At 41.3% G+C, this 24,738-nt stretch overlaps 4 protein-coding genes across 4 annotated transcripts; 2 read left to right on the top strand and 2 right to left on the bottom strand.

The window, feature by feature from the left end:
- Positions 1 to 1,426: 1,426 nt before the first annotated feature.
- LOC4344923 (equilibrative nucleotide transporter 1) lies at positions 1,427 to 3,682 on the top strand. Its single transcript, XM_015795590.3, has 2 exons — positions 1,427 to 2,049; positions 2,725 to 3,682. The coding sequence occupies exons 1-2, from the start codon at positions 1,503 to 1,505 to the stop codon at positions 3,447 to 3,449; spliced, it is 1,272 nt and encodes a 423-aa protein (XP_015651076.1). The 5' UTR covers positions 1,427 to 1,502; the 3' UTR covers positions 3,450 to 3,682.
- A 625-nt stretch (positions 3,683 to 4,307) lies between these two features.
- LOC9270064 (disease resistance protein RGA5-like) lies at positions 4,308 to 8,194 on the bottom strand. The gene is made up of 3 exons (XM_015793214.3): positions 7,862 to 8,194; positions 6,943 to 7,779; positions 4,308 to 6,436 (listed from the first exon to the last, which is right to left on the bottom strand). The coding sequence occupies exons 2-3, from the start codon at positions 7,758 to 7,760 to the stop codon at positions 4,447 to 4,449; spliced, it is 2,808 nt and encodes a 935-aa protein (XP_015648700.1). The 5' UTR covers positions 7,761 to 7,779; positions 7,862 to 8,194; the 3' UTR covers positions 4,308 to 4,446.
- Positions 8,195 to 14,418: 6,224 nt separating this feature from the next.
- LOC4344922 (disease resistance protein RGA5-like) lies at positions 14,419 to 18,400 on the bottom strand. The gene is made up of 3 exons (XM_015792567.3): positions 18,186 to 18,400; positions 17,208 to 18,040; positions 14,419 to 16,662 (listed from the first exon to the last, which is right to left on the bottom strand). Exons 2-3 carry the CDS (start codon positions 18,029 to 18,031, stop codon positions 14,676 to 14,678), a joined length of 2,811 nt encoding a protein of 936 aa, XP_015648053.1. The 5' UTR covers positions 18,032 to 18,040; positions 18,186 to 18,400; the 3' UTR covers positions 14,419 to 14,675.
- Positions 18,401 to 22,104: 3,704 nt separating this feature from the next.
- Positions 22,105 to 24,131, top strand: LOC4344921 (hydroxycinnamoyltransferase 4-like). The gene is made up of 2 exons (XM_015794107.3): positions 22,105 to 22,603; positions 23,051 to 24,131. The coding sequence occupies exons 1-2, from the start codon at positions 22,175 to 22,177 to the stop codon at positions 23,996 to 23,998; spliced, it is 1,377 nt and encodes a 458-aa protein (XP_015649593.1). The 5' UTR covers positions 22,105 to 22,174; the 3' UTR covers positions 23,999 to 24,131.
- Positions 24,132 to 24,738: the final 607 nt, after the last annotated feature.

The raw sequence follows: 24,738 nt of genomic DNA, 5'->3' as shown, positions 1-24,738 counted from the left end.
GAGCAATCAACGGGAAATACTTGAAGAAATACTTCCCGAGCGTTTGGCAAGCCGCTTAGGAGGTACTATGGCTGGTAATTGGATTATCGTCCTAAGAGCAAAAACATGCTCTATGCTTTTAGATTCACGTTGTTCATCAAAAAGGCAGGGGGGCATGTGTTTACACCCAAATTTAGCACCTAGGATTAAAATAGGAAAGATTGCCAAAATTTGGAAATCTACCGGTTTCCTCCGAGTAGGCCGGTCTGACCGCCATGTGTTGGGTGGTCAGACCGCCGGTTGTAAGCCGGTCATACCGACGGTGTGTGGCCGGTCTGACCGGCGGGTCCGAGTCCGACCCTATTTCGTCGGGTCTCGAGGTTTCCTTGCTCGGGAAGGCATGTTTAGGGTTTCCTTTGGTTTCTACCCCGAGTTGGACGTGGAGGAGGGCCTGTAGAGGGCAAGACCAACCCCTATATAAGTGACAAGGCCGGTTCATTGTAAAGATCAATCTACAATCAATCAATCGAATCGTTCTTTTCATATTACTTTTAGTTTTCTCTTAGTTTGTCCATCTTTGTCGGTTTGCGCCGTAAACCGTCCGCCGCCGCTGCGAAAGTGCGACACCTCTTTGTAGGTTTGTCCTGAAAACCTTCCGTTTTGCCCACGAGACGGGTAGTTATCTAGAAATCGGCTCCGCTAGCCGGTTTAGTTATTAAAACCCATCTAGGTTTAGCTCTTTGCTAGATCGAGGTGGTTGACGACTCTAGGATCACCGCAAGACTTAAGGTGCTACGATCGTGCTTGTCAACTTATCAAAAAAGTTGCCAACAAGTATATGATTGCGACATTTGTACGGTGACAACAAAATGCTTAAGCGATTGAAGTGCTCAAAAATCTCGTTTCAAAAAAAAAATGCTCAACAAACACCTACCATATCTGCCTAATTCAAAATTTCCCTACATATCTAAATCTTAATTTGAATATTCAATTTTACCCATGATAGAAAACTAAATTTAAAGCGGGGTTTGGATCCTGGGACTAAATTGTCACATCGGGTGTTTGGATATTAATTAGAAGTATTAAATATAGACTAATAATAAAACTAATTGCATAAATGAAAGCTAATTCGTGAGATAATTTTTAAGCCTAATTAATACATAATTAGCACATGTTTACTGTAGCATTAATCCATAATAGATTCGTCTTGTGAATTAGTACATGGTTATGGAATAGGTTTTATAATTAGCCTATATCTAATACTTTTAGTTAGTGTCTAAATATCTGATGTGACAGGGATCTTAATTTTAGTCCCTGATCCAAACTGGGCATAAATCCTGTTCAAATGAAATCCACTCAAATTTCAAATTCCATTCGAATTCAGATTCTAAAAACCAACCTACTACTCTCTCCTCTACAACTACCAAAGAGGCAAAGCGAAAGGCTCAAGAAAGCGGAGTCCACCCATCCATCTCCTCCAACCCCAAGATCCCCACCCAAATCCACCTCCGGCGGCGGCGGCGATGGCCGGCGGCGAGTACACCCCGGCCGACGCTGAGGCGGACCTCCTCCTCCCGCCGCCGGCGGGGTCGGAGCCGGACGAGCCGGCGGCGCGGCCGGCGCCGGCGGACACGCTGGGCGTCGCCTACGCCATCTTCTTCACCCTCGGCACCGGCTTCCTCCTCCCGTGGAACGCCTACATCACCGCCGTCGACTACTTCTCCTACCTCTACCCGGGCGCCCCCGTCGACCGCGTCTTCTCCGTCTCCTACATGCTCGCCTGCTTCCTCCCGCTCGTCCTCATCGTGCTCTGCTTCCCGAAATCCAGCGCCCCGGCGAGGATCAACACCGGGATGTCGCTCTTCACGGTGGCGCTCCTCGTCGTCCCCGTCATGGACGCCGTCTACGTCAGGGGGGTCCCCGGGCTGTACGGCGCGTTCGACGTCACCGTTGCTGCTACGGTGCTTTGCGGCGTCGCCGACGCGCTCGTGCAGGGTGGGGTCATCGGGTTCGCCGGCGAGCTCCCCGCGCGGTACATGCAGGCTGTCGTCGCTGGAACTGCAACATCAGGTAGTGCTCCGATTTCTTGGATTTGGATAGTTCTCCTGAAATTTTTAACACATCATGTTCACAAATCAGTCATTCGGTTCGGTTGACATTTAGAGCTGTCGAATGAATTCATGGCGATTTTAATTTTCTGAGCAGAATCCAGTGAAAGTGGTCAATTGTCTTGGTCCAGTTGAGTTCTCTGATGGTTGGATTGTTACCCCTTAAACTTGTTAACACGTCCGTTCACAAATCAGTCTCTCCGTTTGACATTTAGACCTGTCAAATTCATGGCGGTTTTCTGAAAATTTTCTCTGGTACTAATTTAGTCAAAATGGTCAGTTGTCGGTTGTCAATTGGACAATTGCAAATGTGTGAGCTGAGAAATTCGATCAGGATTATCCATTGTGCCAGTCTATTGTTATGCATAAACAAGGTGATTTGAAGTTAGTGATCAAGAAACAACTACTGGCCATCTCTTTAAATCCATCAAATTAAAGTTAGAGTGACACGCCAATGGAGTACTTGCAAACTTTACACATTCAAGTGAAGAAATTGCAAATGCAGGCATTTCGAGAACCAAAAGGCAATGTGGAAACATACCAGCACCTTACCAATCCGCGTACTTGTTGCAATTCAGATTGGTTTGACAATTGTTGCAATACACTGTAACATTGTTTCTTATATTGAATTTTGCAGGTGTACTTGTCTCAGTATTGAGGGTAATTACCAAAGGAGTATACCCGCAAGATGCCAATGGGTTAAGGAAAAGCGCAATCCTATACTTCGTTGTTAGCATTGTTGTCATGATCATCTGCATAGTGTGCTACAATGTGGCCGACAAGCTTCCAGTTGTCATTTACTACAAGAACATCAAGAAGAGGGCTCAGAAGGCAGAGGAAGATGGCGGGATGTCTGGATCAGCCTGGAGATCAACCTTGTGGAGCATTGTTGGGAGAGTGAAGTGGCATGGGATAGGGATAGCTCTCATCTACGCAATCACGCTCTCCATATTTCCAGGATACATCACAGAGGACGTGCACTCTGAGGCGCTGAAGGACTGGTACCCAATCATGCTCATCACTGCCTACAATGTGTTCGATCTTGTTGGCAAATCACTTCCTGCCTTCTACTTCCTCGAGAATGCAAATATCGCTGTCGCTGGGTCGTTTGCACGGCTCCTGTTTTACCCTCTCTTCTACGGTTGCCTCCATGGACCCAGTTTCTTCCGCACCGAGATCCCAGTGACCATCCTGACATGTCTTCTTGGATTCACCAATGGATACCTGACCTGCATCCTCATGACCCTCGCGCCCAAGGCTGTGCCAATCCAACACTCTGAGACAGCCGGGATAGTCATAGTGCTGTTCCTTGTCGCTGGCCTGGTCGTTGGTTCATTTGTTGCTTGGTTTTGGGTCATTTGATAGTCCTAGTCCTGCCATCCTGTGTATCCATGTCAGTGTATCATAGTGCCATGCTCAAGCTCACTCTTTATTTGTTATTTGCTCATTTACGCACCAAACGGCCAAGGGTATGTAATTTGTTAGTGTCGCCTAGACAAAATACTGGTGCTAATGTCTGTAATTTGCTATTAATGCCATCCTCTGTCCATAGTAACATTCACAGCTCATATGAAATTTCTTGTCGTTTTCATGAATTTTCTACATTGTAACTCCATTATTTCCATGCCTGTTATCACTCTTATTAAGTATGGATGTTTCTGTAAAAAAAATCATTTATACTAGTATAACATTAGAAATGCTCAAACCTGCTCATGAATAACATCCTAGTCAAAATGTGGCATATTTTAGACTTCAAATATCAATGGTGAATTTATTGTGCAAGGATTTTTACTGGAATTTCAAGGAAAAAAACAAGGGTATGTATTCTTTGTTGCCTATCAACATTATATATCAGAAATGAGACTTTGTTATTAGAACTTTGTATAGTTGTTTAATAGTACCACCTTTCCATATACGCTTGTTTCTTTTTTTTTAAAAAAAAAAAAAAACCACCCATGTAGCAGTTTTCATGTTGTGATATCCTCATCTACTATGCATTTCTCCCCCTCAAAAAATTGTGTAATGAGCTATTAGCGGCTTGAATTGCTTTGTACAATAAGCTATGAGCCCCAGGTTTGCCACAAAAAATCATGCATATTGGAACGATCAGTGTTGAAACTTTGAGACTCAGAGAGACTGGTGAGTCAGTACGGTGCCACAGCTTTAATGAAGGAAATCATACATGGCAACATGCTCTGTATAAGTATAACAAACAGAAAATGATAATTGTGAAATGCTCTTTATTAATTACAGTTATAATAATGTTGTAGTACCACAAACAGGAGAAACCACTGAGCTGTTGCTGTTTCCACGACTTGTTACATACACACATAGGATCAGAATTCAGACACAGGATCAATCACCCCGAGCAATGGAATTCGAAGGCAGGCTGGTTGGGGTGCGCTTGTGCGGCTTGCCTGAACACATGCTCAACAGCGTCCCGAGGAAAAACGTTTATCTTCTCCTGCAGGACGTAGATGTCGACAAAGATGAGCTGGAGGCTCGAGAGGTGCTCCATGCCAACAGGTGCTGTATCGATGCCCAACTCACAAATCCAGAACCGCAGCACGAGCCTCTGGAGCTTGGGCATTACACCCGCCAGGAAGCACAGCCGTGAATGTGAGGCAACATCGCCAACACACCTCAACAAGAGATCCTCCAGAGCTGGGAATGACCCCTCACCACCTCCGAACATGATGGTGCCCTTGCTCTTCAGCCTCAGATTCAAATCGAGGAAGACGAGGGAGGGCAGCTCTCCAAGAATACTAACCTCATCGGTGCTAGCCTCTGACACATACAGATGTAGGCGGCGGAGGTTAACGAGAGCAACGTTGATCCATCTGGGAACTCGGGAGAGGCAACAAGTTTGCATATCCAATATCTCAATACTGCGAGGAAATCTAGACAGTGAGCCCATCAGGCTGTCACCAGAGATACCAAACTGGAAATAGATTTTCAAATTTCTGAGGTTTTGGAGTTTTCCAACAGAAGACCCCAGAGAATCAAGGTTACTAGCTGTTGACGACTCCTTTCCGTCAAAGTATAGGCGCAGATCCCTTAGATTGGTCTGCTCGCCAAGGGCCTTGAAGAAGTCCATATCCAGGGGAGGGCATATGACTAGAGTGCGTAGAGACTTGCTGTTGGGTAAACAGTTGAGCTGCACACCCCCTGGAAGCCTCAGGTCGGATAGGCAGGGCAAACTAACAATATCTAACGGGATGCTTGTTATAACATTACAAGCTATATCCAGTGTCTCTAAATGCACAAGATCACATATTCTACTAGGGAGCTCTACCTTACAACCATAGTCAAGAAATATCAAACACCTTAGTTGAAGTAATTTGCTAACGGCAGTGAGGTCAGCTCGCTCGCAGCCGTGACCCAACATGATATGCAGCACTCGGAGATATTTAAACCGCAACAATAATGGGAGACCACTTGTACTCTTTTCAAACAGTGAAATTGATCGAACTTGAGCCAAGTGAGCAGGAGTTGCTTTGCCTTCTATTAACACCGTGCAATCTGATTCTGCAGCCTTGAACTGCAGGGACAACCGGCGAACCTTATTGCTGCTGTACCCATGCTGCCTAGCGATGGACAGGTAGTCTTCACCACTGTAAGCAACACTGATAAAATTATCCTCCTTGCACTTGCTCAAGATCAGATCAAGCATCATATCATGCACCCTGCAACCCGTCACCTCCCGATCATAGTTCTGCTCAGGTTGTATCAAACCCCTATTGACAAGCTCATTGAAATAGCTCTGTCCAACATCCTCCAAGTCTTGCCCAGGAGAGCTCCTCACGAAGCCTTCAGCTATCCACTGTCTAACCACATCATTCCTACCGATCTTGTAGTCCTCTGGATAATTGCCGAGATAAAGGAGGCATGTTCTAAGATGAAGAGGAAGATTCTTATAGCTAAGATTTAGAATTTGCCTCATGCCTTCCAAGCTTGGATTTGTGCCAAATGGGGTGCCCAAAGAATTCCGAATCCTCTCCCATTCTTGCATTATTCTTGCCGGTCGACAAGCTAATAGGCTGGCTATAGTAATAATTGCAAGTGGCAAACCTCCACACTTTTTTAATATTTCAGCTGAAACTTTTTCATACTGTGAGGGGCAGCCATCCTCGAACCCAAATACTCTATTGAAGAACAATTTTTTTGAGTCATCACTATCGAGGGCCTTCATTTTGTAAATGTATCGATGGTTGCTACATGCCCAGCAAGCCACATCTTCCACACGCGTGGTTACTATCACTCTGCTACCATTACTATTTTCTGGAAAAGCACAATGAATAATATTCCATGCTTCTTGTTTCCACAAATCATCGACTACAATAAGGTACCTGTCAAATTATTGTTTTCAAATATTATATTTACATGCATCATAGTAAGATATGATTGAAATTACTGAGGAAACCAAACATCAAAACATTATTGAACTAGATAAAATATATCTATCTAGGCAAATCCATGAATGCCATAGCTAAATTAATAGATTCAGATAGCAACAACGATTGGGAACACTAAGCAATAGTAGCAGCTAAGTTATGATTTATTGTCAATCGCAGGCTCATCAGGGGACTTGACATGGTCACAAATTAAAAGATATCTCTTAATGGAGTAATGGGCCAAGTATTGCACCTGACAATGTAAAATGCATTCTAATACAATAAATAAGCATAGATGAAGGCACACAATTAAGAGCATTTTAACAAATCCAGTGAACTCCTTGATATGAATAATATCTCATAGTGTTAATCAAGAACTATATTATCTGTGTTTAGAGTTACTTATACGGTTATACCAGTACAGTTCTCAAGGACTGAAAAAGAATGCTCTAGTTAATTACCTCTTATTTCCCAAATAGTATCTAATGTCATCGATGATGTCTTGAACCTCACGAGCTTGGGAAGACTCCTGTATGTTAAATTTTGACTGTATGGTGCGGAGAAGTCTTGCAATATCAGGTCTTTGGGAAACGGAAACGAACGCCTTGCAGTCAAATTGCTGCCCGATCTTATCATAAACCTGTTTGGCAAGTGTTGTTTTACCAAGACCCCCAAATCCCACAATGGACACCACCATGAGCTTCTGCTGCCCTGCATCTGTCAACAATTGGATTAGCTCTTCTGTTGGGCCATCAATACCCACAAGATTATCAGCCTTTTGGTAGAGCGCTGTTAAGCGAGGATCTATAGCCACAGACTCAGAAGCTCTGGAATTGCTGCATCCATCAAGCTCATACCTCCTGCGGCGCTGATTTGCCTCGATCACACGAGCCTTGATCTCGTCGATCTGGTTGGCAATCTGATGGCGCACGCGCAGCGTCTTGAGACGGCGAGCCGTCTTCTGGAGGAAACCAGATGCATCAGCACCACCACCAAGCTGATGCATGAAGTCATCGATGCAGTCCTCGATGTCATAGGTCATCTCTCTGACATGGTTCCTCCAGTCCTTCACCAGCGGATCGAGCTCACCACCATCATCATCCATGAAAGCTAGCTTCTCAAGAAAAGCACTCATGGTGGTGAGCTCATCCTTAAGGAAGGACACCTGCTTCCTGACCCCCTTGAGCTTCTTGTACTCATCGCCCATCAGAACGGTGAGCTTTGTAAGCAGGGGTTTCATCACCCCCATGGATGCGCTCACCACCATCCCGCTGGCCATGCCTTCACGCAGATTGGCCCTGTTTGGATGAAAGGAATTCCATAAGGGATTCAATTCATTCACAAGGAAAAAAAAAGAGATCAACTGACATTGTTTCTCACCGTTTGTAGCAAAAGATTGGATGAACAGTAGCGTACTTCCGAATCTTGTTCTGGATTTTTTTTCCTTCACCTTCCCCACATTTTCACAGGAAAGCAAACATCAGCTGAACAAAAAGCTCATGCCGCCGTGCGCCGGAGTCCGCGAGCCTGCTGCCGCCGTCACCGCCGTCGCCAAGCTGGAGCGCGAGCTGCTGCCCACGCCGTCCCAGCGCCGGAGCTCGACACTGCTCGAGATGCCGCCTCCCAACAGACGAGGCGGCTGCCGCAGCTCTCTGGATTGGATGCGAGGTAGACGGGGAGACTGGGAGAGGAGCTGAAAGAGTGAGAACAGACGAGCTGAGCCTCAACACTGTGCAAACAAGACAAGTAAACAAGATGAGCTGCTCTGAACGCTTAGCAATTTTTTATGGAGTATACTTATTACTCTCTCTGTCGATAATTATAAAAGATTTTAATTTTTTTTTACTGTTTAACCACTCGTCATATTTAAAAAATTTATGCAAATATAAAAAACGAAAAGTTATGCTTAAAGTTACTTCGGATAATAAAGTAAGTCACAAATAAAATAAATAATAATTCTAATTTTTTTAATAAGATGGAGTGTCAAACAGTGTAAGAAAAAGTCAAAACCCCTTATATTATGAAACAGAGGAAATATTATTACTAGTTACTATGCCCGTTGCAACGGGAAACACGAAGATTTTGATTTTTTTTTTCTAATACGGATCGGCCAGAGCGCAACGTGAGGCGGCGGGGATCAGTTTAATTAGTGATGAAAACGGCTAGAAAACGCACGAATTCACATCTGCCATTTTCTTTTTTATTTTCTTTAATCCTAAATGAAATTGGAACATCGGGATGAAAACGGAATTGAATATGAAAATAGAGCGAGTACCGTAACAAGTATTTATTGAAATATAAAAATGACTTTTACTTAACTTATGATAGCTCATTATTTTTCCTAAAACAATGAGTCAACATTTCTATTATTAATTAATTAATAATAATACAACTAATTGAACCATTTACTTTCTATGAGAATCAGAACTTTTATTTATCTATACCTGTAAATAGTACGGTATGGTCTAATAAAACAAAAAAAAATTAGCTATTAAGCAAAAAAAAATCTCAATACTTAATACAAATCTACTAATCCGCTGATTATGAAAAGTAATATGCCTGAATACTGTGCAGAGAAGAGAAGTAAAGAAGAGAGAGTAAAGTCCATCACCGGTCCCTAAACTTGTACCGCTGTGTCATCCCGGTCCCTAAACTCGCAAATCGACCGTTCAGGTCCTCAAACTCATTCGACTGTGTCATCCCGGTCTCTAAACTTGCAGATCACTCGTTTAGATCCTCCAACTTGTTCAGTTGTGTCACCCCGGTCTCTAAACTTGGATTTGAATATTATCTGGGTCAAATAGGACGATCTAAAGACTTTATATTTAAAAATAATTCATAACTTTTTCACGTGAACTTTAATGAAGACAAACTTTATATCAAAATTGTAGCCCTCGACGCGACCTACAACTTTGTAGTTGAAAAATTTTTGAATTAAAACTGTTTAGGGTCCCAAAATATTGTTGCGTGTTTATAGATTTTGAAATTTTAATTTTAAAATTACATTTTGGGACAAAAAATGACTTAAAATAAAAAAAATTCTACTACAAAATTGTAGATCGCGTCGAGAGCTATAAGTTTGATATAAAGTTTGTCTTCATTAGAGTTCACATGAAAAAGTTATGAATTATTTTTAAATATAAAGTCTTTAGACCATCCTACATGACCCAGATGATATTCAAATCCAAGTTTAGGGACCGGGGTGACACAACTGAATAAGTTGGAGGACCTAAATAAGTGATCTGCAAGTTTAGGGACCGGGATGACACAGTCGAACAAGTTTGAGGACCTGAACGGTCGATTTGCGAGTTTAGGGACCGAGATGACACAGCGGTACAAGTTTAGGGACCGGTGATGGACTTTACTCGAGGAGGAAGATGAGCTGCTCTGAACACCGTGTATTTTTTTTATACTTATTACTAGCCACTCTATCCGTTGCAACAGGAAACACGAAGATTCTGATTTTTTTTTTCTAATACGGACTGGCCAGAGCGCAACATGGGGCGGTGGGGATCAGTTTAATTAGCGATGAAAACGGCTAGAAAACGCACGAATCCACATCTGCTGTTTTCTTTTTTTTTTCTTTAATCCTAAATGAAATTGGAAACCTCGGAAAAAAAAGGAATCGAATATGAAAATGGAGCGAAAACTGTAATAAGTATTTATTGAAATATAAAAAACCACTTTTACTTAGCTCATTAGTTTTTCTAAAACAATGAGTCAACAATTCTATATTAATTAATTATTAATAATAAAACTAATTGAACCATTTACTTTCTATGAGAATCAGAACTTTATCTATACCTGTAAATAGTATGGTAAGGTCTAATAAAACAAAAAAATAGTTATTAAGCAAAAGAAAAACATATCCAAAGCATTGGATTTGAAAAAAAAAATCTCAATACTAAATACAAATCTACTAATCCGCTGAATATGAAAAGTAATCTACCTGAATACTGTGCAAAGAAGAGAAGTAAAGAAGGGAGGAGGAAGATGAGCTGCTCTGAACACCGTGTATTTTTTATACTTATTATTACTAGTCACTCTGCCCGTTGCAATGGGAAACATGAAGATTCCGATTTTTTGTTAATACGGATCAGCCAGAGCGCAACATGGGGCGGAGGGGATCAGTTCAAATAGCTATGAAACGGCTAGAAAACGCACAAATCCACCTCTGCTGTTTTCTTTTCATTTTCTTTAATCCTAGAAAACTCAAAATGAAAAGGGAATCGACTATGAAAATGGAGCTCATTATCTTTATTGGAATATAAAAACCTCTCCCAACTTAACTTCAGATGTAGCTCATTACTTTTACTAAGAGAACAAATCAACATTTCTAATATTTATTAGGCAAATTTGCCACAGGACATACTGTAGTTGGCTAGGAAACATCGCGAAAACGTGATATGGCTGATGGATACTTAAAAAAATATAATTGGTCGTATGACACCGGTCATATTATTTTATTATTTCCGGGCCAAAAGATGTGAGATATTTTTTTAAATGTCCGGATTACCCCTTTTCTTTCCTTTCTTTTCGCCGGCGCACAGTGGCCAGGTGACGAGGAGGAAGATGAGCTGCTCTGAACACCATGTATTTTTTATACTTATTATTACTAGTCACTCAGCCCGTTGCAACGGGAAACACGAAGATTCCGATTTATTTTTAATACGGACCGGTCAGAGCGCAACATGGGGCGGTAGGGATCAGTTCAACTAGCGATGAAGGGCCTGTTTAGATCCCACCCTAAAATTTTACACTCTGTCACATCGAATGTTTGAACAACTGCATGAAGTATTAAATATAGGCTAAAAAATAACTAATTGCACAGATTGCGACTACTTTGCGAGAGGAATCTTTTAAGCCTAATTGCTCCATGATTTGACAATGTGATGCTGCAGTAAACATGTGCTAATAATAGATTAATTAGGCTTATTAAATTCGTCTCGCGGTTTACTGATGGAAACTGTAATTAGTTTTTTTATTAGTGCTCGAACACCCTATGCGACACTTTATATAATACCCGATGTGACACGCCAAAACTTTACACCACTAGATCTAAACACCCCCGAAAACGGCTAGAAAACACACAAATTCACAAATTCACCTCTGCTATTTTCTTTTCATTTTTTTAATCCTAATTGAAATCGGAAAACTCAGAAATAAAACGGAATCGACTATGAAAACGGAGCTCATTATCTTTGTTGGAATATAAAAACCTCTCCCAACTTAACTTCTGATGTAGCTCATTATTTTTTCTAAGACAACAAATCAACATTTCTAATATTTATTACTTAGTAATAATATAACTTGGTGTACACTTCACTTTATAGGAGAACCAAACTTTATTTATCTTTTTAAAACAGTAAGTAATATGGTATGACCTAAAAAAACAAAAAAAAGTTATTAAGAAAAAGAAAAATATATTTAAAACATTGGACTAGAAAAAAAAATCTCCATTCAGCTAGCCACCTCAATACTAACACATATCTATATATCTTAAGTAGGGAATGATAACACTAATCTACTGAAAATAAAAAGTAATCTTTTTTTTTATTCTGAGAAAAAAAAGTCCGAATTCAGAAATTTCCGACCAATTTCGATACCGTATTCATTTTTGTTTCTGAGCAAAATTCAAAATTCAAAATTCCTTTCCGTTTCTCAAACTTTTCGAAGATAAATTCGATCGACCCTTTCCGGTCCGAAACCACGTCCGAAAACAGGAAACTTTCCGAACCATTTTCTGTGAAATCAATGGGTTGATTTAATAAATATAGGGAAAATTGGAACCATGCCATTATAATTTTGCAAAAATTAAGATATGCCATCCTGACCCACATGTCATTGACTCATGTGGGTTCTATATGTCATTGAGATACCGATGGTATATATCAAGCTTTACAAAATTATAATGGCATGGTTCCAAATTACCCAATATATGTGATGATGTAACGCCCCGCAACCGCTAAGCAGGAAAGCTAGCTAGCTGCACAGCCTAGCATCAGTAGGCCTGGGGCCTTTGGCCCATGCCTGCAAGCAGCAGCAAGCAGGACATGCCTTGGCCCATTTTGCGTGCAGCCCAGCAGCAAAATCAACAGAGAGGCAGTAGCAGCAGCAGCAGCAGCATAGTTCGTGGCACTGTAGCATCACACATTACTACCGCCTATGTGATTAGTAGGTTTCCCTGGTTTAGTAGGACTGTAGCATCACAAACTTGTACTACACTGTTGTTTTTAGTAGGTTTCCATGTGATTAGGAGTCCTAGCTCTTATTGGATTCGTAGCTAAGGGGCAGCCACGTTGTGAGTATAAATAGATCAGAGGTTGAGGCTAGAAGATATCGACATTTTGGGAGAGAAAATTTAAAATTTGCTTCGAGGTTTCAATCCTAGTATTAGAGTTGAGGGAGAAGTGCTTTAATTAAATGCACTTTGTAAACACATATTGATGTAATAAAGTTGATCTACTTTAGTTTCGTTGATACGTATTTTTTTTGATCCGATGGTTTGATCAGAGTTCATTGGGTGGTCTAACTGGCGGCATGGCAGTGGTCTAACCAGCGGCGGCGAGAAGGCAGCAGAGGGAGGCGGCTGTCCGACCGGCCGGACAACACTGGTTAGACCGGTGTGCACACGACGGTTAGACCGACTACATCGAGATCTTCATTGACTACGAGGGTAACTTTTAACCTCGAAAAAGTTTTAGGTTTAGGGTGTTCCAATCATTCACCCCCTTTGTTTGGTTTGGTTCTTATATTCGATCCTACATTTTTCATCCCTACTTGGCCTAATCTCCTTTTGTTGGAATTACAAAGAAATGTTTGGTAGAAGTACTAGTAGACTTTAAGGCAATCTTTGCTTATAAGGTTGTGTTCTTTGGGAAGGGTTGAGAAACATTTTCCTGGAATATAAATCGGAGTGGTGGATTAGCACATGATTAGTTAACTATTAGCTAAAAAAATTGAGAAATAGGTTAATATAAGTTTTTAGAGCAACTTTCATATATAATTTTTGTTTTGCAAAAGACTCATTTTTTAAGTAGTTTGGAAGCGTGTGCGTGGAAAATAAGGGAATAAAATTTGGAAAATCAGAAAATGGGAGAAAAGAACACACCCGAAGTCCGTTCATGAGAAAAAAATGTAAGCCTAAACAAACAAGCAACATTTTTGTTTGGCTAGCATTTTTAAAACCATAAGCCATCCTTACACCGTTAAGCTAAAAACTAGATTGGAGTAGCTTTTTTATATCATTTGAACTGAAATTCTAAATCCACCATTAAAATTAATACTTCAAAATTATCGGCTCATAAAACATATATGCCAAAAGATTGCCTTAAAACCTTAAGTCAATAAGTTTAAGCCTAAACAAGCTAGAAGATTGGCGTTTTTGCGGTGTCCACCTGCTAATTACAGGTTTTTTGGATGCTCTGTGGCAAATTTTGCCAAAAAAAAAATCAAAGATGACTTAGCCTTAGATATGCTTCTAACTTTCTCATGAATAACTCACATACTAGTGAAATGTGGCATACCTTATGGTTTAAAATCAATGGTGAATATTTATGATGTAATGATTATGCTGAAATTTCAAGAAAAAGACAAGGCTATGTACTCTGTTGTCTATAAACTTTTTATCTTAAGAAATGAAGTATGAGTTTAATATTGAAATTTTGTATAGTTGTCTAATAGTACCACCTTTCCATAGACGTGTGTTTCTTGAAATTTTTTTGGAACTAATGAGTAGCAGTATTCATGTTGTGATTTCCACCGTGTTCCGTGAATTGCTTCAAATTGATTTGTATGAGATCCTCTTTCCAGGCTTGCTAGAAGGGATCATGCATATTGGAACCATTAGTGTTGAGACCGGTGGAGTCAGTACGGTACCACAGCTTTAATGAAGGAAATGTATAAGCATAACAAACAGGATATGATAATGCTGACAATTTTTGTAAGTAAAACAAACAGGATATGATAATGCTGAAATGCTCTGTATAGTACACTTTTAATAACGTTTGTAGAACAAACAGGAGAAACATTTTTAAAATGCTGGCTATGATAATGTATTGTCCTACAGGCGGTAGGCTTTGCACACTCACCATTTGCTGTCGCAGAAATCACAACGTTGTTGCTGTTTCCAATACTTATTAGCACATACACTGATACACACATAGGATAAGAACTCAGACAGAGGATCAATCAATTACGAGAAGAAATAGAAATTGAAGGCGGGCTTGTTGGGGTGCGCTTGTGCGGCTTCCCTGAGAACATGCTCAGCGGTGTCCCGAGGATAAATTTTTCTGTCCTCCAGCTCAACATTGATCTCGACACGGATGTGTTGGAGGCTCAAGAGATGCTCCATGCCAACAGGTGGTGTATCAATGCCCGAATCACAACGTTCGAATCGTACATCGAGCATCTGGAGCTTGGGCATTACACCTGCCTGGAAGCCCAGCTGTGAGGCAACATCTCCACCACAGGTCAAGATGAGAGACTCCAAAGCTGGGAATGATCCCCCACTAGCTCCGAACACGACGGTACCCTTCATCTTCAGCTCCACTTGCAAATGGAGGTGGATGAGGGAGGGCAACTCTCCAACAACACCAACCTCATCGGTGCACGTCTCTGACACCAGCAGCTCCAGGAGGTGGAGGTGACAGAGATCAGCGTTGATCCATGTGGGAATTCTGGAGAAGCGCCAAGTTTCCAGTTTCAGTATCTCAATACTGCAAGGAAAAGCAGACAATGAACCCAGCAGGCCATCATCATCAAATTTAACAGTCGGGACTGTAAATTCCAAGTATCTGAGGTTTTGGAGTTTTCCAATGGAAGACCCGAGAGCATTAAGGTTACTAGCCGTTCCCATTGTTGCCTCTAGGTCAAAGAAGAGACTCAGTTTCCTTAAATTGGTCAACTCAGCAAGGGCCTTGATATCCATATCTGGGGGATGGAACATTTCCAGAGTGCGTAGAGACTTGATCTTGGGTATCCCATTGGGCAGCCCACCCCGTGGAAGCCTCAAGTGGGACAAGCAGGCCAAACTAACAATATCTGATGGGAAGCTTACAGCATGATACGCAACTATTTCCAGCGTCTCCAAATGCACAAGGCCACATATTCTACTAGGGAGCTCTACCTTGAAACAATGTGACACAAACAACAAATACCTTAGTTGAACCAGATGTCTGATGGCAGTGAGATCGGCTTGATCGAGGAGATAGAACGTTATATGCAGTACCCGGAGATATTTAAACAACGGCAGCAGCAATGGGAGCTCTCTTGGATGCTTTCCAAACAGAGAAACTGATCGAACGTGAGCCAGGCGAGCAGGAATGACCCCACCCTCCATTAATATTGTGCAATCTGATTCTGAATCCATTGACTGCACGGACAGTCGATGGACCTTATTGTAGTTGTACCCGTGCTGCCCGGCTATGAGCATATACTCTTCACAGCTGTACGCAACACTGATAAAATTATCCTCCTTGCACCTGCTAAGGATCAGATCAAGCATCATATCATGCACCCTGCAACCCATCACCACTCCATAATTATTTTGCTCTGGCTGAATCAAACCCCTATTGATAAGCTCATTGAAATAGCTCTTGCCAACATCCTCCAAATCTTGCCCGGGAGAGCTCCTAACGAAGCCTTCGGCTATCCACTGTCTAACCACATCATCCCTGTCGATACTGGAGTCCTCTGGGTATTTGGCGAGATACAAGAGGCATGTTCTAAGATGAAGAGGAAGATTCTTGTAGCTCAGGTTTAGAATTTGCCTCATGCCTTCCAAGCTTGGATTTGTGCCAAATGGGGTGCCCAAAGAATTCCGTATACTCTCCCATTCTTGCATTATTCTTGCCTGTTCACAAGCTAATAGGCTGGCTATAGTAATTATTGCAAGTGGCAAACCTCCACACTTTTTTAAGATTTCGGCTGAAACTTCTTCATACTGTGAGGGGCAACCATCCTTGGATCGAATTACTCTTTTAAAGAACAATCTTTTTGAGTCCTCACTATTGAGGGGCTTCATTCTGTGAATGTATTGATGGTTGCTACATGCCCAACAAGCCACATCTTCAACACGGGTGGTTACTATCACTCTGCTACCATTAGCATTTTCTGGAAAAGCACAGCTAATAATATCCCATGCTTCTCGTTTCCACAAGTCATCAACTACGATAAGATACCTGTCAAATTATTTTTTGCAAATGTTATATTTACATGTAAATATAACCTATTGTTTGCACATGCTATATTTACGTGCATCATCATAATGTATGATTGAAAGTTTAAAACTACAAATGAAACAACTCAGTACAACATGATTTAACAAAACTAGGTAAATCCATTTAGGCGAATCCGTGAATACCATGGCTAAATTAGCAGATTGATGATAATCAAGTTTGGTAACACCAAGTGAAAAGCAACTAACTTATATTTTGTCATTGGCAGGTTCATCAAGAGACTTGAAATGGTTCCAATTTTTTTAAAGAAATCTACTAATGGAGTAATGGGCCAGGTATTACACAGAACAATGCAAAATGTGTTTTAGTATAAAAAAAATAAGCATAGATGAAGGCACAGAGTCATCAACATCCCACACATCTAGTGCACACCTTGATAGGTATAATACCTTTTAGTGTTAATCATGAAGTATATTGTCTTTGTTCAGAGGTATTGATACCAAGTATATAGTTCTCAAAGACTAGAAAAGAAGACTCTAGTTAATTACCTCTTATTTCCCAAATAGTATCTAATGCCGTCGATGATGTCTTGCACCTCATGAGCTTGGGAAGACTCCTGTATGTTAAGTTTTGACTGTATGGTGCTGAGTAGTCTTGCAATATCAGGTCTTTGGGAAACGGAAACGAACGCCTTGCAGTCAAATTGCTGTCCGATCTTATCATAAACCTGTTTGGCAAGTGTTGTTTTACCAAGACCCCCAAATCCCACAATGGACACCACCATGAGCTTCTGCTGCCCTGCATCTGTCAACAATTGGATTAGCTCTTCTGTTGGGCCATCAATACCCACAAGATTATCAGCCTTTTGGTAGAGCGATGTTAAGCGAGGATCTACAACCACAGGGTCAGAAGCTCTGGAATTGCTGCATCCATCAAGCTCATACCTCTTGCGGCGCTGATTTACCTCGATCACACGAGCCTTGATCTCGTCGATCTGGTTGGCAATCTGATGGCGCACGCGCAGCGTCTTGAGACGGCGAGCCGTCTTCTGGAGGAAACCAGATGCATCAGCACCACCACCAAGCTGATGCATGAAGTCATCGATGCAGTCCTCGATGTCATAGGTCATCTCTCTGACATGGTTCCTCCAGTCCTTCACCAGCGGATCGAGCTCACCACCATCATCATCCATGAAAGCTAGCTTCTCAAGAAAAGCACTCATGGTGGTGAGCTCATCCTTAAGGAAGGACACCTGCTTCCTGACCCCCTTGAGCTTCTTGTACTCGTCGCCCATCAGAGTGGTTAGCTTTGCAAGCAGGGGTTTCATCACCCCCATGGATGCGCTCACCACAATCCCCGCGGACCTAGCCATGCCTTGAGCCTGATTGGATCAACCAAAATTTCACAAAGGATTCAATTCAATTCAATTCAATTCCGAAGGGGAAAGCATCACTGTTTGGATTCACCTATGCAACCAACAGTAGCGCACCCAATCTTGGATTTGGATTCTGCAAACGCGTGCGTACCTGACGATCAAAAGCTGACGGAAACTTTCGCGGACGCGAGCTCGTGGCGACGCGGTAACTGGCTGCCCTCCTCGCGCCGGAGCTCGAGATGCCGCCTCCGACGGGGCGGCTGCCGGCGCTCTCTCGGATGGAGCTGGTTGGATGCGAGTATGCGAGGGAGGTTGACGAGGAGACTCAAGACTCGGAGCCGGAGTCGGAGAAAGCGAGAGCGAGACACGGTGAGATGACAAGACACGAGCATAAATACTACTCCCTATTTCCTATCATATAAGCGATTTTGATATTTTTCATGCCATTCATTTTATTTAAAATAAAATTTAAATTATTATTTATTTTTTTATGACTTACTTTATTATCCAAAATACTTTAAGCACAACTTTTTGTTTTTTATATTTGCATAAATTTTTTTAAATGAGACGGAGGGAGTAACTCATTTTACTTTTAGGACCTGTTTAGTTCCCACATAAAATTTTTTACATTTTACACCCTATCACATCGAACGTTTGAACACCTATATGAATTATTAAATATAAGCTTAAAAATAACTGACAAATCTTTTAAGCCTAATTATTTTATGATTTATTTGGTTTATTTTTTGTTCCACCAAAAATGTTTCACCTAGTGTACTCACAATGTTTCACTATGTATAGATTTAATGTTGCACTGAACGAAACATTTCATTGAAAAAAACCCACATATTTTGGAAACTGAATTTGGTTTATTTTTTTTGTTCCACCGAAAAATATTTCACCTAGTGTACTCACAATGTTTCACTATGTATAGATCTAATCTTGTAGTGAACAGAAACATTCTTTCTCTATTTACTGAAACATTGTTTTTATATAAGGTGAAAATTTCGATCTATTTAGTGAAACAATTCCGATATACCTGGTGAAACATCGTGCAACATTTTAAAATATTTCAATAATAAGCTATTCTTTTCGTCAGAATATATCCGTGCATGGTCTTGTTTTGAATATTTAATTGCAACGAATTTAATGGTTCAATCGGATTATGATTTGGATAGGTAATTTAAAAGAAAAATCAGTTCAAAGTAGTTTTGCACGTAATTCAGACGCTGACGTCCGCGCCTGATTTTAACCTCCTCCCATCAGACGCCCGAGCGGAAGTCACGTTCATATTGTAGATGTCACTATGTTTTTTAAGTTTAACCCGACAAACATCTTATGGGTGTGTTTAGTTCCTGAAAAAAGTTGGAAGTTTAAAGAAACTTAGGAGTTTGGGAAAAAAATTAAAAGTTTACGTGTGTAGGAAAGTTTTTAATGTGATATAATGTGATGGAAAGTTGAGAATAGGGATGAAACTAAACATGGCCTATATAATAAAAGAAGAGAAAGTAGGTAACAAGTAATAAAACAACGGCTTTGCTATATTTATGGCGACAGAAAATTTATCCGATTACAGTCAGTTTTCATATGCGGTGGGAATCTTTTGGTTTGCCCTGTTTACGGCATAGCGTGCACGTGATGGTTCTTGTACGTGCATGTGAACTAATCTCTAAAACCGATTTCAGGGTGTAGTATCTGGCTTCCCATTGGGCCAAGTGGCATGCTGTAAGTTTGTTTAGACTCCTTTGAAATTATGCCATGTGGCATGCCTATATTTATGGAATCGATCTCCTTTCAAATTCTGCCACCCGTTAGATTTTGCATTTCCCTTTTTACACCCAGGTGAACGTGCTTGTATCTGGAAAGATCGAGAAAAGAAATCAAATATTCTCAAGCCGGCAGTTTTGCCGGCTGATGATTGGGCCACTTGTCCTTCGTCACGTCACCGATAAATCATCAATTGATCTGAGAAAAAAAATCGCAAAACAGCGGAAAAAATCTCAAGACGGCGCTACATCGAGAGAGATCGAAAAAAAGGAAAAAAAAAAAACTACTCGCATGCAAGGGAGGCAGGGACCAGGCGGCCTAAACATTCAACTGGGCCGCATGCCTGATGGGCCTGATGCCCCATATGCCCTTCCATGTCTTAGGCTGAGGCACAAACAGAAAAGTGTATGTAGTAGTATAAGAAGAGCGAATGGGATAGAAAATGAGAAAGAGAAACAAATGATCGATCGATGTCCTGGGCTCTTCACTTACCCAGATGTTAATTAGGCTCTTAACTTACGCAGATGTTAATTAGGCCATGCTGTTTGGGCCAATGGGCCATGAGGACAAGATCAATTCAATACAAATAAACAAAATAAATAAAATCCATGATCAGTCTTTATAAAAGTTTTTCATGCCAAATTAAATATTAAACAATACTCAAAATATTACCTAATAGTATATATTAATTTCTTCATTAAAGTTAAACGATATGACCAAATATTGTTTTGATTTAGTTCTCAAATTTAAAAACCCATTAATTAAATAGTCTTCACTATTAAGAAGCACCAAAATAATATGCACAGGTTATAAAACATATGGGCGCGCCAAACGGCGCGTCTTATTTTCTAGTTTACTCAATACACGGCATAGCGTACTGTTGCGTAACAACTATAAGCTAAGCTAGATAGTTATTTATATATTTATATAAATTTACATAGTTACATACCATTTACATATGCAATTTTAGGATTTATATATGTAATTTTAAGACTTATATTGTAAATACATTAAAATTATATATGTAATTTAGGAATTTACAACGTAAATACGTACCGAATATTTTTTGGTAAAAAATACGACGCTATAACTACTCCCTAAAACAATAATAAATGCTAAAACAGTTGTCTTTAGGAATCGATCAATTATCAGTGCAACCGCCCTGGAACCCCAGCCCTCTGGAGTCAAGGGCCCCCCGGCCATGTGCAGGTACATACTCCCTCCGTAAAAAAAAAAAAAAACATAGGTTTCCGTGTTAAACGTTTGACTGTCCGTCTTATTTGAAAAAAATATAAAAAAATAAAAAGACAAGTCGCACATAAAGTATTAATCATGTTTTATCATCTAATAACCATAAAAATACTAATTATAAAAAAATTTCATATAAGACGGACAATCAAACGTTGGACACGGAAATATAGGGTTTGTCTTTTTTTTTTGACTGAGGGAGTATATGCATATATATTGGTTATCGGCATGCATGTACGCCCATGTTTAGTTCTAAACTTTTTCTTCGAACTTCCAACTTTTTCATCATATCAAAACTTTCCTACACACATAAACTTCCAACTTTTTTCGTCACATCGTTTCAATTTTAACCAAACTTTCCAATTTTGATGTGAACTAAACACACCCATACGTTTTGTCTGTGCTAATTAATGTCTTTTGAATCAGGCCATTAGTTTTTTTAAGAACTCACAGGCCATTAGTTAATCTTAGTATCTTGGTCGATTCCAATTCATTTGTTCCAAAAATCTCAATTACAAGATGTCCATGATAATTAGTACCTTATAATAAGTAGCACAATCTTCGTGTTGATTCATTCCTCCTGTGGTCATGCACTAATTTTCGTATATATAGTGTGCTTTTTAAATTTTTTAGGAGTCATATTAGATACTACTATACACTTGAGAAGTCAGGCTTTCATGCATGAAATCTTTTTAAGTATTTTTTTTGTTTCTATTCAATTATCGCCTAACCATAGTTTATGTTTACTAATGTATTCCTTTCCTATTTACAATAAAATTTATTGATGCCAGAAATATGCCGTTTGTCTATGTCTCTTTGGACGAAATTTAAGGGTGTACTCATGCAGGAACGCATCATGATTGTGTGTTGTAGTGGTGCGTACACATATATCTATCTTCCGTACGATGAAATAGTAACAGTTTTATACTGTTGTGTTGTTGTCCTCAATTAGTCACCAATCAACTATTGTACCAACAATAGTGGGTCCAGATGACCCACAAGAGTAGCTCACTAATCTTATAACTAATCAAGCATTGACGCAGATGATCGACTCGTCGAAGGCGTACGTCCCTCCCACTCCCAGTTTTAGTATACCTTAGCGTTTGCTGAGGAGAGAAAAGGGCCATGAATTCTAAGCATGATGATGATGAGGTGCAGAAGATTGAGTCTTGCTTTGTACAGCCCAGCAAGATGTTACCCAGGCAAGCTCTCTGGCTCTCCCCTCTCGACATCATCAAGGCGAGTAGAGGCCATACTCCGCTCGTGCACTTCTATCAACACGGTGATGATGCTGCCGCCGACTTCTTCGACGTCGGCGGGCTCAAGAAGGCCATGGCCAAGGCCCTGGTCGCATTCTACCCCTTTGCTGGTCGCCTCACCACGGACGCCGACGGCCGGCCCAGTATTGACTGCAACAACGAGGGCGTTCTCTTTGTTGTGGCTCGTTCAGAGCAGCTCACTGTTGATGCCTTCAGCAACCTCAAGTCCTTGCCAGAGTTACGGAGGTTGTTCATCCCCTGCATCGAGCCGCCGTCCACTGTGCTCGCCATACAGGTTGGTTGGTGGCAGTTTGGTCAGCTCAATTGGAGCATTAAATTCTACGATTATCACATTAAGGCAATCCGTTTAGTTTCTAAAATAAAAACTTTTATGCTGTCATATTAAATATTTGGACACATGTATGAGTATTAAATGTATGGAGAAAAATCAATTACACAGATTGCGTGTAAATTGCGAGACGAATCTTTTAAGCCTAATTACGCCATGATTTGACAATATGGTGCTACAGTAAATATTTGCTAATGACGGATTAATTAGGCTTAATAAATTTGCCTCGCAGTTTCCTGTCGGAATCTGTAATTTGTTTAGTTATTAGACTATGTTTAATACTTCAAATGTGTGTCCGTATATTCGATGTGATAACCAAATCTAAAATTTTTCCCCGCCTAAATTCTCACAGCAACACGCGAGGTTTCATCTAGTGTTATTCGTTCTTGGCAGGTGACCTTCTTGCGGTGCGGTGGTTTGGCATTAGGGTCGGCAGTACACCACTCCGCCGTCGATGGCCATAGCATGTTCCACTTCCTCCAGGCATGGTCTTACCTGTGCAGGGAAGGTGACGACGCTGCTGAGGCGGTGATGGATCCCCCCTGCCACAACCGCGCTCTCCTCCAACCACGCTCCCCGCCCGTCGTCCACCCGGATGCACTCGCCATGTTCAGCCCCAAAACCAACCTCCACGAGCGCCCCCCCGGCCGCCCCGTCTCCACGAAGATCTTCGCCATCTCCGACGACGAGGTGGCCGCCCTCAAGGCGATGTGCGGCGGCGCGAGCACCTTCACCGCCGTCAGCGCCCTCGTCTGGCGCTGCGCGTGCGCCGCGAGGCGGCTCCCGCCGGACGCCCGGTCGAAGCTCAGCTTCCCGGTGAACATCCGTCGCCGCGTGCGACCCACCCTCCCGGACCGCTACTTCGGCAACGCGATCGTCACCGCGTTCGTGGCGACCGCGGTGAGGAACATCGTCGCGTCGGGGTCATCATCGGCGACGGAGACCACGACGGCGTCGTTGGCCAAGGTCGCCGCGCGGATAAGCGGCGTGATGCGCCGCCTGGCCGCCGACAACAAGGAGCTGCTGCGGTCGGCCGTCGACTACCACGAGATGGCGGCGACGGCGACGTCGCGCTGGCGGCGCCCGGACAGGGGCAGCCTGCCGGAGACGGAGCTGCGGGTCATCAGCTGGCTGCACCTGCCGCTATACGACATGGATTTTGGATGGGGTTTCCCGCGGATGATGTCCCGTGCAGAGTCGGTACGAGGCGGGTTCGTTCACGTGATGAGTGGCAGGCCAGCCGACGGTGGTGGCGTTCGCGTGCTAGCATGTTTGGAGGCTGAAAACATGGACGAGTTTGAGCGATTGCTTTCTGCCAAGTTTACCTATGCAAGGATTTAGCAGTTTGGATATAGTATATTTTTATTGTGGTCTATCATTTGGCTTCGCCATATTATGTAATTCTTGTCCATGTTCTTTCCTTGTTACAATATTTGCCATGTGCGAGAAACTAATTTAGGCATGTTTTGTAGAATTATACTACTCCCTCCATTTCAAAATACTCTCTCTATTCCATAATATAAGACACAACCACTTTTGTTAGATGTTTCATAATATAAGGCATGTATGCATGTAAATAATTAACTATGACCCTTTCTCCATTAAATTATTACTTTTTAAAATCCTCCACTCTTATGTTCTCTAATTCTGCATTGTATTTATTAGGATGATCTAAACTACAATATGATAATAATCATTTTTTGGTCTTTGGGTTAGGTATGTTTATGCTTTATATTTTGGAGTGGAGGGAGTATAAGACACAACCACTCTTAACCCAAAAACCAAGAAATAATTAATATCACATCATTATCATGAATCACCCCAACTAATACAATACATGCAACCAATAAGAATTAAAGATCTTGTGAGTGTAGGATTTTAAATAATAATAATTTAGGAGAGAGAATGTACTAATAAATTACATGCATCCATGGATGCCTTATAAAACAACTTTAAAAAAGTAGGTGTGCCTTATATTTTGGAATGGAGAGAGTATATTATATTATGATTTGCATCATCAAATATTTTAAGAATTTGATTTGCCAATTATTTCAATTGTTGGAACGAAATCCAACAACTAT

The sequence above is a fragment of the Oryza sativa genome, chromosome 8 (genome assembly GCF_034140825.1).
Source record: "Oryza sativa Japonica Group chromosome 8, ASM3414082v1".
NCBI classification, from domain to species: domain Eukaryota; kingdom Viridiplantae; phylum Streptophyta; class Magnoliopsida; order Poales; family Poaceae; genus Oryza; species Oryza sativa.
The sequence above is the reverse complement of the archived record's forward strand: the minus strand, read 5'-3'. Positions and strand labels throughout refer to the sequence as shown.